We start from the raw sequence: 13,355 nt of genomic DNA, 5'->3' as shown, positions 1-13,355 counted from the left end.
CCTCTAAACAGAGGACGGTCTCTGAAATACTTGCGGACTGCATCCCACAAGGGATGACGCAAAGTCAATTTGTCAGACGTAGAAACTAAAAGAGAAGCATACAAATGTGTCATCGCAGTTTATTGTTAACATGCCACGTTGATATTACAAAAACGTATATTACTGTCAGTCATTCTATTCCATTGAGAAGACCAATACACAATAGGATATTAGATGCAATTATTCTATTTTAAGTTGTATCAGCGATCAATTTTTCTTTTTGTTAAAAAAAAAAAAAAAAAAACAGCAAACTTGCAGGAAAATTTAGAAACAGCCATGTCATAAAAATTATATTAATCTTACACATAAAGAAGACTTTTAAATGCTGTGGATAAGGGGATGTTGATGTCATGATCTTCTCCTCATGGTGTAATTGTAATTCCCATCATGATTGTAATAGGATATTATGCAGCTTGAGCCACAGCATCAGGTGCCTCCGCAGCTTCAAGCCTGTATATGATGCCACATCTTTAGTGATTAACTATACATTCAGGAGCTAGTTATGCATAAAATTTACCAAATGGAGAATGCAAATCCAACTGCACCAGCTTAAACAAATAACAATAGCAGTGCTGTTTCAAGTGCCCTGTTATGCATAAAATGAATATAAAAATGCCCTTTTACAACTGGCAATCAAGCAATAGTAGGTGCATATTCCTACAGTAATTCCTGAACACAGCCCCAAGGAGGTAACTGCTCCCAAGCATGAGTATCTTAGTTTTTATCTAACATAATGCCCGTTCCCAGCCCTAAATTAAAATAGCATCAAGCTGAAACAGAAGTTCAGAAAGCAAAAAGGCACACCCACACATAAATTACATATTTAGAATGCTGGAGGTACAATCAAATATATGCTTGCAAAGAATCTTTTTTTAAACTTTGTATTAGTAGAATTACGAGGGTAGAACATAGGTCACAGCCCTTGATGATGAACTAATATGATGACACCCTTGTCCATTTTATATTAAAAAGAAAACACCAAACATTAAATATCTACAGCACGGTAAAAAGAGTTTCATGATGAAATAGAAATAAGATAGAATAAAATTATAACCGACCTGTAATTCAAACCTAACTCCATCAACTGAATACAACTCAAGATTCAAATTCTGGATAGCACCAGCGCACTCACAGCAATGAAAACCACTCGATTATTTTTTCTTACACAACCAAGCAAATCCTCAATGGAGGAGCGATAGATATGGCTTTATTTCTAAATTTGAATAGCTTTCCAAGTCCAGTGGAGAAATTCAAATACCAAATCCATAAATTCAGACTCTATAGCCTTCTAAAATACAAACCAGACATCCAAATAAGTTCAAGGAGCATGATACTTCATCTTGAAATATCACCAAAATAATTATGCTTGCCTTTTTAGGGGGATTTTTAATGGGCTGTGCTTCCATTCACGGTCAAATATGGGGTGCACATGTGTTAGTCATATCTCATAAACATCAAATGGCACCCATTGCTGTAGCAATAACTCAAGTATCATGTCATGAAATCCATCAAACACGTATTCAGGCAGCCCCGAAAGAATCAGTAGAAAGCATATTTATCTTTTAAGGAAAAACCACCAGAATCTTAATGGGCTTATCCTTGAAATTTATACCTAAACAGGATTGAAGTCCATCCAAATTTTGCTATAGGGCTGTTTCAGTTATCACTATTGAAAGAAGAGGAAGAGAAGCAACTTCAGGCAAGTTCAAATTTACAAATTCACATATTTATTTACCAATTCAATAAGAAAAGAAATATGAGGCATTTCCAATATGATGGTACATTAAGCCCCTTCCTGGGCAATATTCTAATTCCACCAGTCCTTTTTCATGCTACAAGGCCAAATCAGAAATCATATAAATAATAATGCTCTGCAAATTGAAGTATAGAGCAATAATGAGGGTGCAAGATGGTTGGAAAGATCCCAATGTTGGGGAAAGTTCACATTAGAAGTAACAATTTTTATTAATAGCTAGAACCTTAGAAGTAGCCATGAACCAGGGATCGGATTTAATAGAGGTCCCCAAAAAAGGATTATAAAGCATTTGACAAAGCTGGTGAGAAAGCATTTGAAGTTTTTCTAAAAGGGATAAAGCCTTTACAATATATTCCATCTCATTTCCATTTTGTCGTTTAATCTTGTTGTGTCTGTTAGCATGCCATACTTCCTACAATGTTCCCTTTTTTGGGTGAATACTTCAATGACAGGGGGGAATATAAATTCAAAGATAAACCTCAGGATGCTTAAATGAAAAGTAGAATAATTTTAGCTGTATCAATAATAATAATCATCAGTAACCAGCCTACTATAATTGTTGACTTAAGATGTCATAACCCAATTCAATATGATATTTACCTGTGAATTCCTTCTCCGACTTCAATTCTAAGGAAATTGCCGATCTTTACAGATGAGCCCATTTCTTTTGATAAATCATTCAGCAATGACTGCAAATATCACAACCATCAAATGTTCATACCCAAAATAGAACTTACACATAGCATACCATATAACAAGTAAATATGGTGAAGTCTAAGTTGAATCAGGGTCCCAAGATGGTAAAATGAACTACAAATGTTAGTAGCCCCTAGATAAATTAAGAGTAAAAGAAATGATGAGTCATCATACAACTCAATGATATGAAACAATAACATACAAAACACAACCATGGAAAAGAAAATATCAGACAAACCTTGACATGAACACCATCATTCATAACAAACTTTTGCTCCAATAACACAACTTCTTCAAAGTACTTCCTCATACGACCTTCTACCATCTTTTCAATGGCCATCTGAGACTTCCCCGAACTTTCTGCCTGATACAGAATTTTAAAAAAGGGACAAAATTTAAAAAAGGATATCAGCATACATGTTTTTCAATGTAATTGTATGATACTGCTGCTTCAATGTTATTGCATGCCTAAACTTCTTTTCCACTGATAAATGGTGCTAATATATGATAGAACATAATGCCTAGGAAGGGGTTCAACAGTAACACAATCAGTAAATCTGACTCTGACTATATTGGAGAAGCCCTGCTGGTTATTGTCGCGGATATAACAAATAATGCAAAAAAGAAAGTCTTCATTTTTAAAAAGCTGTAGGTGTTCTTAGAAGAATCCATCTAGAAGCCTAGATACAACTAAAATCAGAACCATAACAAAACAGCCTTCTCCATCTACGTAAGAGTCATTATTAATGTAAATTTTCTAATGATCCAAGTAAGATTTATGCAGTCAAGACAGAACTTGTCCTAAGAATGTCTACTTGTCCTATTGAACATGCACAAGTTGTGATTGGATATATTAGTCCCTCTCTCATCCAAGTTTGACATGCAAATTTTTGAGAGGCATATCAAAGTCCACATTGAGATATTATGTGATCTTTACCTTATATATAACTTGCAAAACATTGGAAAGACAATTAGTTTGACCATAAAATAAAATCTGCTAATACACATGACCAGTCCAACATGCAACCAGATGCATCCTTGGTGTAAAAAAAAGTATTATACACCTACGCATAAGCGTATATTTCTGAGTCAGAGAGCAAGAGAGAGAAGAGAAGAAGAAGAAGAAGAGAGAATATGCATATTCTCTCTATATATATCTTTTCCATCATCCTTTAAAATTTTAATATGCTCGCAATAATCTTCTATTATTACTATTATTGGTAAGGGTCTAGTATTCATAATATTAGTTAGAAGTTTATTCCACATTTGAGCCAGAAGAATCCATGGTTGAACAAGGTTTGACCACCCAGCAAACCTTTCTATTTTAATTGTATTGGGTTCTAAAATCAACAATCTAGGCAAAAGGGCTTTTTTTGATATGTGATAATCATGTAGAAATCTGAAGGTACAGCAGGAAAATAAAGAGCCAGAAAGGGTTAATTTATTGCTACAAATTGAGCGCAAGGAAGGTCACCAATTTAATGGGAACAAAATGAGTCAAATATAGGTCACAATAAAATGCATGAAATTTTCAAATTGAATGCGAGAAAACTCTAACCTTCTATGAACACTGATTTTATTTGAGGTCCTATTGATATGGAGAAATCTAGAGCCTTTCTTTAACTACCATAGCAATCATCAGTAAAAGTAGTTCAGATGATTTGTAGCCTCAGAAAAATTGAACTCAACTTGCAGATTCAATATAAACTTGTTGACGGAATCCAGGACCTAAAAATTCCCCAGAATAAGATGTATAGGAAATAAGAACGTACAACATTCTTTTGATTTATATATAATAAATGCCTGATTATGAATTACCTGAGATTTAAGTATGTCACGCTCACTTTCTATTGCTTCAGAAGAAACAAGTTCCTTCGATAAGAACAAGGGTTTCGATGCCACTATGTGCATTGCCAGTGACGAACCAACATGCTGAAGAGCATCCAATGCGGCATTTTCATCTTCAACTTCTAAAGTAAGCAATCCAGCAATACGGCCCAATCCTGGAACATGAACAAATTACTGTATCAATGATAACATTTGTTGAATCAAAAAGTGAACCTTTAAAGCTGTTTTAAAAGTCAAATACATTATAAAGAACAACTCATCAAGAATAAATCAAGAAATTTATGAAATGCAAGACTAATATCAGAAAGAACACAACAGAAAGTATGATGTATTAGACTGAACAGTAGACGAGCATTCTTTATGCCCTGTTTCAAAAGTCAAAGAATCAAATGCTTAGATTTTAGAATTTGGAAATATGGCTCTGAACTGGATTTATTTTCCTAAGAATAGTTCTACTCCCATTTCCTGCAGTACTTTAAACTGAGAACAGAAAACTATTTATTCCTTTGGTCACCTCCTTTTTTTTCTTTTTTCGGGCGGGGAGGCGGGGCGGTGTGGGTATCAAGTCCCAAAACTATTTTTATTAGAAGTGTAAAATTGTAAGGCCGGCAGTAAGATTTCCTTTTTCAACCCCTCCAGTACTCAGCACGACAGCACGGTAGTGAAATTGCATAATAAGAAATTGATGTCCTTCAGATGCATAAGTATTGCAAATGGCTTGCCATTTTATTTTGGCCAAGAAAACACATTTTCTAATTACCTTCTATAAAACATTTGTTGAGAGTTGAAAGAACTAATGTAAATGTTCTCAAATCTCTTGTTTCTGCTTTGCTTCATCTTTTTACAAACTCGAACAGAAGATATTGCCAACAAATGTTACTTACATGTACCAGAACCAACTGATCCCACAGAGTCCATAAATTAGTTGCCTTCTTTGACCATATATTTGACTTTGCCAACAATCTCAAACACAACACAATTTGAGAACAAAAAGGGCACCAAAATTAGAAAATTATCACTACTGAATAAGTCAAGATGACATTGAATCGGAGAGCTGTCGCCAATAGTTGAAAATTTAGAGGGCAGACAATGGGCAATAGACTCCCGATATAATTCGATTTTTAACTAAACTAGAGACCTCAAAGCTTTGCTTTCAATGCATATGCCAGTTCCATCCAAATAAAAAATAATTCCCACATCAACCACCCAGACCTATGAAAAGCATTTTACAATTGGAGTACCTGGGTGGGGACTTGTATGAAGGTAAGATGAGATAACACCATGTGAAGATCTGGACATTGCAAAACCTCTTCTGAGCTTTATATTCTCCCCAACCATGGCAGCAACTTCTGTAACTGCATTTTGAACTGTTGCTTCACCACAAAGTTTTGGGTGATCTAAATTAATCTTCATGTTCTACAAAATAAATAGTTTGTTAAAAATGTTAGCATGTGCACTAAGAGATACATATTGATTACCATAAAATGATGATCAAAGGTAAAGATGGTGATTCATTCATATGGAAGATCTCTAATCTCTAGACCTGGGAAGTAACCTACAGGATTTAATTAAACTAATATGGATGGAATATGCAATAAGAGTAGAAACCACTATTTTTAAGACCATAGGATTTACAACTCAGTTCTTATGATTAGATTTCATTAAAGCCAAAAAGGCTTCAGGTATTTCATTGGATGTTACAACAAAATCACTTCAACTAGATACAGTCCTCATATCAAAGCGAACCTTCAATTATAGCTAATGAGTTAAATGACAATAACCTAGCTTTATCTTACAATGAAAGAAGGAAAACAAAAATACCTATAAGGAATTCTTTTTTAGGCATCCCATTAGTCACTGCATGTGCATTGTTAATATTTGTTATACGTAGATAGATATAAATGTTAGTAGTCCTCTAGATATTCTAGAAGGCTAAAATATTTGATAAGTTATCCAAATTTAAATTTATATTATATTTACAAAATAACATGTTAATTGCTTGGCATGCAATTTCAAATGAGCATCCAGTTTTACATCGTAGATCGAAACGATCCTTTAAGACCTATAAAACAATTTGTTCGCTGCAATTTTGGTGTAGCTGGAAAAAACAAAACTACTTACTCAGTGCCTAGTTTTATGGAGGTTATGCAGGTCATGTCATGCAACAACCATGCTTTTTTATTAGTACCAGAATGGTAAATTATGTGATATAGAAGGAAGAATAAAATATGCATAAAATGACTTAATATTTGTCAGGAAAAAGATAGAGGTACCTAAATTAGTGCTCTGGATGTAGGTGACAGTTGATAAGACAATATTGTAGTCAGGTTGCATATTAGATCCTTTAAGAATAGCTAGTAACATAAGATGATGATAATGATAATAAGAAAAAGATAATGGGCTAGAGAAAATTTCCTGGCATGGAATTAAAGGGAAGAAATAAAATTTCATATAGTAGTAAATTTTCTGAATTTATTTGCTTTGTCAACTCTGCATCATGAATTAAACATGATTTCAAATATAACCCAATTTATATTTGTGTACCTCCAAGTACTCAGAGCCAAAAGGAAAAGCTGCTTGAATTTGCTGCACAGGACTTTCAACTGATAAGGCTGCATTTGCCAAAGATGAAGCCTGCAAAGAAGATGATTGGTGATGCCTCAGCAAAAGTAAATAACTGAGAAGCAAACCCTCCTTTGCCTAAATTGAAAAAAAACCAAGACGAAAGATGGAAAGAAAGCATACGTAGAATTGTAAGATAGGTCCATTGAAATTCAAAAACATCCATCAGACAACTGCCAACCAAACTTTATAAGACCGACAATTTCTTAACATTCAATTTAAGTCTTAATTGGTTTCAATATACATTAAGCATACACATCATGGTATTGGTGGGTGTGTATAATTATTGTATAAGATCAAATGAACATTCATGGCCAGTTCATGGTTGGACTTCTGCTTTCATGACAGATTGGCATGTCATTCAGTTCCTACACTCAGTGGATTCTAGTATCGATAATATATTTGGAGAGCTCCCACCAATTACATGGTAAAAACTGAAAAGAAAACAAGAGAAAGAAAATAGAAATAAACTGAAATTGATGCATTAACAGCCAACAATTTGTTTTCTTTTCAACTTCCTGTTCGTAACTATATGGAAATAGTAGTTTGTATCAAATGAAAATAATATGACTGGTATAAGATTAAAGTTCACTGATAAAAGTCTATACGTAGAACACATGATCTTAGATGAAGATCAAGAGACTAAAGAATTTATTTAATTGTAACCAGTATGCCAAGTTCAATTCTGTCAACATGGTGCCAAGTAGATGAACGTCCAAAATCGTGCATTATGTCTTCCATTGATTTATTCAATAACAAGACAAGATTTTGTAAACATGGTGTTGAGGCTACTTAGATAGCACTTGACCTTTTTCTTTTTTTACATACAAATGGGACAATTCAATGTGGACAGTTTAATAAAACATTTGGATGAACAAATTCTTCCCGACTATGAATATTAATATTTAGGAGATTGATGAAATTCTAGTCTTTTTTTTTTTTTTGTTATTTCAATTTATAGAGGCAAGAAAAATGATGCAAAACCCTCAAGGCTCAAGAAGGGATATTTCTTTACCAGTATCTTTACTGCTTTATTTCATGGCATACAAGCAAAAGAAAGATCTTTATCATTACATGCGTCACACCATAAAGAACTGAAGAGGCTCTGATTGGAAGAGGTTTGTAAACCTTGTCAAATGATACGGAACATGAGGGAAGACCTGACATAACATGAATGGAATGAGTGGGAAAAAGTATGGAAAATATTGCAATAACATCAAATGGCAGCCATAAATCGGAATAATTGGAAATAAGAACTCATGAAGCAGATCCAAACAATTGGGATGAAGCTTTAATGGTTATGGTTATGGTTATCTGACCATGTATAAGACCACAAGTGAATTCACTTATTTCCACTGCAATAAGATACCTTTGGGATTTGCAGGGGCCACGGCTATTGATAGCGAAGTGGAGATATTATGACATTGGCATTGTTGTGGTTCTAATAATGTGGAGGGCACCAATAGTCCCACATCGGTTGTGAGTCAAGGGGGACTCGCATTTAGAAGGAGGAAAAAATCCTTCCCACGTGAGGTGCCTTTTAAAGGGCAAAACCGTCAGGCCCATGGGCCGAAACGGACAATATCTCATGTGACGGGCCGAGCCTTTGTCCGCAACAATGGTGCGCCAGGTAGGAGTCGAGGTCAGCCTCGATTCTCTGGGGCTGAGGTCCGCCTCAGCTAACTGTGGGGCTTTTCGGACTATACACATTGAAGTCCTCCTTGACTGGGGGGCTCTGTTGTGGTTCTAATTATATGGAAGGCACCAATAGTCCCACATCGATTGTGAGTCAAGAGAGACTCGCGCTTATAAGGTGAAAAAAATCTTTCTCACGTGAGGCTCTTTTAAAAGACAAAACCGTGAGCCCCATGGACCGAAGCGGACAATATCTCACGTGACGGACCGAGCCTTTGTCCGCAACAAGCATTAACTTTTTTAATCTTAGATTAAAAGCAATAACAATGACATTAAAGTTCCAAAGCAAACACTATGAACCACCAAATCTTTTTTGGTAGGATGGTCCAACTTAAACATTTGTTGATATATCAAATGCATAAGGTATCTAGAACCTAGCCAGTTTCACCCAACAAGGAACACTTTAAATATGGAATAGAAGAATAGAGAATACAGAAATGAATACTTAGGAAGGGAATGTTTAAGGTTTTCATAATCAAATTGTATGCTAGAGGCAATATACTGGGCTAAAAGATCTACAAAAGCATGATACTGACCAGGTATTGAAATATCTCGTTCCTTGCAACAAAATCAGTCTCGCAGTTAAGTTCAACTACAACAGCCCTATTGTCATTTTGTGCCAGTGCAAGTAAACCCTCAGCAGCAGTCCGTGACGACTTCTTCGATGCAAGCACCACCCCTCTCTTTCTCAGGTCCTTGTGTGCAGCCTCTGCATAAATACACTAACAAGTAAAGAACAGTGCATGAAAACATCAATTCTAGGTAAGCAAGCAATGGCCCAAAGGGTGAAAGAAGATAACATACCAATATCCCAATTACAACTAACAAGCGCTGCCTTGACCTCTTTTATGGGCGCGCTCGTCTTTTCTCTCAGCTGTCTAATAAGATTCATCTGCTCGGAAGCAAACACTTCAGTGCTAAACCTTCTTAGAAGCATCGAATTTAAAAAATTTATGTTGCCAAATTCTCCATGTCGAGGCTGACAGTAAGTGCCCAATTCCTTGCACAGCAACTCTTTTGATAATTTAGCGACCCAAGAACAAGCCATGCTAAAACTCTAATACTACTCCTGGTGAAAAAAAAACAAGAAAATCACTATTTCAGATCTTTATTCATGTTTGTCTTTCTCTTAAAAAAAAAAAAAAGAGAAATATAGCACTCTTAATACGCCAATTTCCCCAACACTATTTCTACCAGACGATGCTAAAACAAAAATCATGAAAAAATCAAAAAGAAAGAAAGTATGAAGTGTGAAAAGATCAAAACAGGCAAATGGACCAAGGGTGAGAGTTTTAACAAGAAAACGTTTAAGCTCGCAACCTAATTCGAAAAAAAAATGCAATGCACCATCGAGAAAGAAAATAAGGGCCAGGGAAAAAAAAAAAAAAAAAAAGCCGGCCGAATCTTTGGAAAGGATAGCATTGCCAAGAATCATCCAAGAATAGACAAAAATTTACGAAGATAAAGTATTGTACCAGAAAAATCATGCAAGAAGGCATCAAAACCAATTGCTTTCGAAAAAAATACTTCGAGATGATCAGAAATCGGGAGGGAAGCCAGTGAATAAAAGCTCGAAGCTTTGTCAGATGGATGGAGGAGAACAAGTGCCATCGCTTGAGATCATCCTATTGATATACGAAAAATAGCGAAAAAAGGTGAGCAGAGGATAACAAGATCAAGAACAACCTCGGAGAAAAAAGCGCTGTCTCCAATATCGGACGAGATGGATCTTCTGAAAACCCCGTGTGGTGAAGAGGGAGGGGAATGGGGATACGGCGCGAGGGTTTTGTTTTAACTCGACGTCGGCCAGCCAGATCGGACGGGGGCACACTGCACACACGTGTCGATCCATAGAAGTCCGGCCCAGCCTGCTTCATAACTTCAACCACATCGCAGTTGAAAAAATGGGTTGCTGGCGAGCACAAGCCTATGGAGAACTACACGAGAAATCTACCTCTAAAATTTCAATAAGAAGGTCCTCCACCCCGGGTCAATGATTATACAACATAAACACTTATGCAAAGGAAAAAGAAAACATCCCCTTTTTATTTTTTTCCTGTGTATTTTGCCGTCCATATATCTTGGCATGCATCAGAGAACAGAATTCATGGGCTTAAGCAGTTCTACATGAGTTTGAGCAATCATAAGACCATTGCTGCTGTTAGCTCAGCCACATAACACATGTTCAAGCATCCTTAAGTCGATGCAGGGTCTGATGGTGCAATATACAGTGGCAGCAACACAGCGTAATGTTAAATGTATACACCAAGTGATGGTGCATGTGCATTTCTTTCTTTACTTTCAACCGGGCATGCTGATAAAGGCAGCGGAAACACTACTTTCCAACTAAACTAGATTAACATGAAACTAGCGTACAACCCATACAACTACGGTGGTCGACCACCTGGAGGTCTTTCGGATCATGATGCTGCTCCATGGCGCGCCAAACGCCATCTTGTGTCGAGCTTTTCCGTCTATCTTGAAGGGAGCAGCAAGGAATTGGTACTCGGCACTGAAGCCGGGTACAATCTTCTCCTTTGATCAGATGAGTCACCAGTTCGTGGCTCATTTCGTCAGCAACCGGCGTCTCCGGTGAGGTTCGGAGTCTCTCATCTACATCAAGCAAAAGGAGGGAGAATCCATCCAAGCTTACGTCAACCGCTTCAATGCCGCCGCCCTGGAGGTCCGGAACCTGGACCAATCGGTTGCAATGGCCGCCTTAAAGAGCAGCCTTCAAAAGAATGACCTCCTCTTCTCCCTAAAAAAGAAGTATCTCAGAGACTTTGCCGATCAGCTGGCTCGGGTCGAAGGATATGCTCGAGCGGAGGAAGCCTTCAAGCTGAAGGACGAGGAAGCTGCGAAGGAGCGGCAAGCGGGCGACTCCAGCAAGCCCGCAGTTGAAAGAGGGCCGAGTGAAGCTCGGCCACGTTCTCGGATTCCTCCCGGGCACAAGCGCGCTCCAGACTCCTCCCCGAGCACGCAGGCAGAGAAGCCCGGACCGCAGAGTTCGGTGGGGCTCTCCCCCAGGAAGATTCCGCAGCTATGCCCCCCTCAACGCATTGAAAATTCAGGTGCTAATGGAAGTCAGGGAGCAGCTTCCAAGGCCAGAAAGGATGTGCACACATCCCGGGAAGCGCAATCCTAACAAGTTCTGCCTCTACCATCGTGACCACGGCCACGACACAGAGGAATGCATTCAACTTCGAGACGAGATCGAGGAGCTCATCAGACGAGGTCGGCTCGACAGGTTCATTCGATGCCGGCCTGAGGGTAGAGAGGATCGGCCAAGGGCCCTGCCACAATCTGAGCCACCGAGGAGGGAAGAGCAGCCCGGAGATCGGCCTCCAATTGGGATCATTAACTCCATCTCTGGAGGACCTCGACGGGGAGCAGACCTTCTACGACCATGGGATTTGAAAAACCTGTAAATGTATTACTAACGACTTTGCTTTAAATCAAGATTCCTTTCAGATTTGCACATCTTTCCCTTTTGGCATGGATCCGTAACGACAGGGGATAACCCCTTCAGACAACGAAAATAAATCCATGTTAGGAACAGGAAGAGAACCTTGTCCTAACATGGGCAAAATTGAAAGTCCGATTATTTCAAGACCGGACGGGAGGAGAGGCCCATATAACGACCCTTATGTGCCCCCACGGCCATGTTAAGAACAGGAAGAGAACCTTGTCCTAACATGGGCAAAATTGCAAGTCCGGTTATTTTAAGATCGGACGGGGGGAGAGGCCCATACAACGGTCCTTATGTGCCCCCACGGCCATGTTAGGAACAGGAGGAAAACCTTGTCCTAACATGGACAAAGTTGAAAGTCCGATTATTTTAAGATCGGATGGGGGGAGAGGCCCATACAACGGCCCTTATGTGCCCCCACGGCCATGTTAGGGACAGGAGGAGAACCTCGCTCTAACATGAGCAAAGTCGAAGGCCCGATTCTCCTTAGACCGGATGGAGGGAGAGGCCCTGCAATGCCCATATATGCCCCCACAGCCCTGTTAGGGACAGGAGGAGAACCTCGCCCTAACATGAGCAAAGTCGAAGGCCCGGTTACTTTTAGACCGGATGGAGGGAGAGGCCCTGCAACGCCCATATGTGCCCCCACAGCCCTGTTAGGGATAGGAGGAGAATCTCGTCCTAACATGAGCAAAGTCGAAGGCCCGATTCTCCTAAGATCGGATGGGGGGAGAGGCCCTGCAACGCCCATATGTGCCCCTACAGCCCTGTTAGGGACAGGAGGAGAACCTCGCCCTAACATGAGCAAAGTCGAAGGCCCGATTACTTTTAGATCGGATGGGGGGAGAGGCCATGCAACGCCCATATGTGCCCCCACAGTCCTGTTAGGAATAGGAGGAGAACCTCGTCCTAACCTGAGCTGAAATCGACTACATCAGGAATAGGAGGAGAACCTCGTCCTGACGTCAACTAAGATCCGATCATTCAAGACCAGATAAGAAAAAGAAAACCTTCTCGACGGCCCCTCCGCGCTCCCGCGACCCCACTAAGAGTAGAGGAAAAATCCTCACTCGAGAAAAGAAAAAGAAAAAGGGGGGAAGTTAAAAAGGAAAGCGACAAACTACACCAGCGATAAATAAAAAATAAATTACATCAAAGATACAGGGGACCTCATCTCAGCGAGGACGGAGATTCTTATCAAAAATTCCCAGTCTCCAAGAGGGCTCTCAA

At 38.8% G+C, this 13,355-nt stretch overlaps 1 protein-coding gene across 3 annotated transcripts in view; it reads right to left on the bottom strand.

Moving 5' to 3' along the window:
* Positions 1-268: 268 nt before the first annotated feature.
* Positions 269-13,355, bottom strand: part of LOC105050544 (elongation factor Ts, mitochondrial) — a 38,724-nt gene continuing 25,637 nt past the window's right edge. The window contains exons 1-9 of one of the 3 annotated variants that reach the window (XM_073242920.1): positions 10,343-10,520; positions 9,461-9,725; positions 9,193-9,365; positions 6,884-6,973; positions 5,581-5,755; positions 4,310-4,494; positions 2,730-2,855; positions 2,396-2,484; positions 269-489 (exon numbers count right to left, since the gene is read on the bottom strand). In XM_073242920.1, the coding sequence (XP_073099021.1) occupies positions 444-489; positions 2,396-2,484; positions 2,730-2,855; positions 4,310-4,494; positions 5,581-5,755; positions 6,884-6,973; positions 9,193-9,365; positions 9,461-9,704 (1,128 nt within the window). In that variant the 5' untranslated portion in view covers positions 9,705-9,725; positions 10,343-10,520 and the 3' untranslated portion in view covers positions 269-443. Of the gene's footprint in view, positions 490-2,394; positions 2,485-2,729; positions 2,856-4,049; positions 4,220-4,309; positions 4,495-5,580; positions 5,756-6,883; positions 6,974-9,192; positions 9,366-9,460; positions 9,726-10,342; positions 10,522-13,355 lie in introns of those variants that run through there. The other 2 variants (XR_012134040.1, XM_073242921.1) reach the window with 2 other exon arrangements.

Source organism: Elaeis guineensis, chromosome 8, assembly GCF_000442705.2.
Source record: "Elaeis guineensis isolate ETL-2024a chromosome 8, EG11, whole genome shotgun sequence".
Taxonomy (NCBI): Eukaryota; Viridiplantae; Streptophyta; class Magnoliopsida; order Arecales; family Arecaceae; genus Elaeis; species Elaeis guineensis.
The sequence above is the reverse complement of the archived record's forward strand: the minus strand, read 5'-3'. Positions and strand labels throughout refer to the sequence as shown.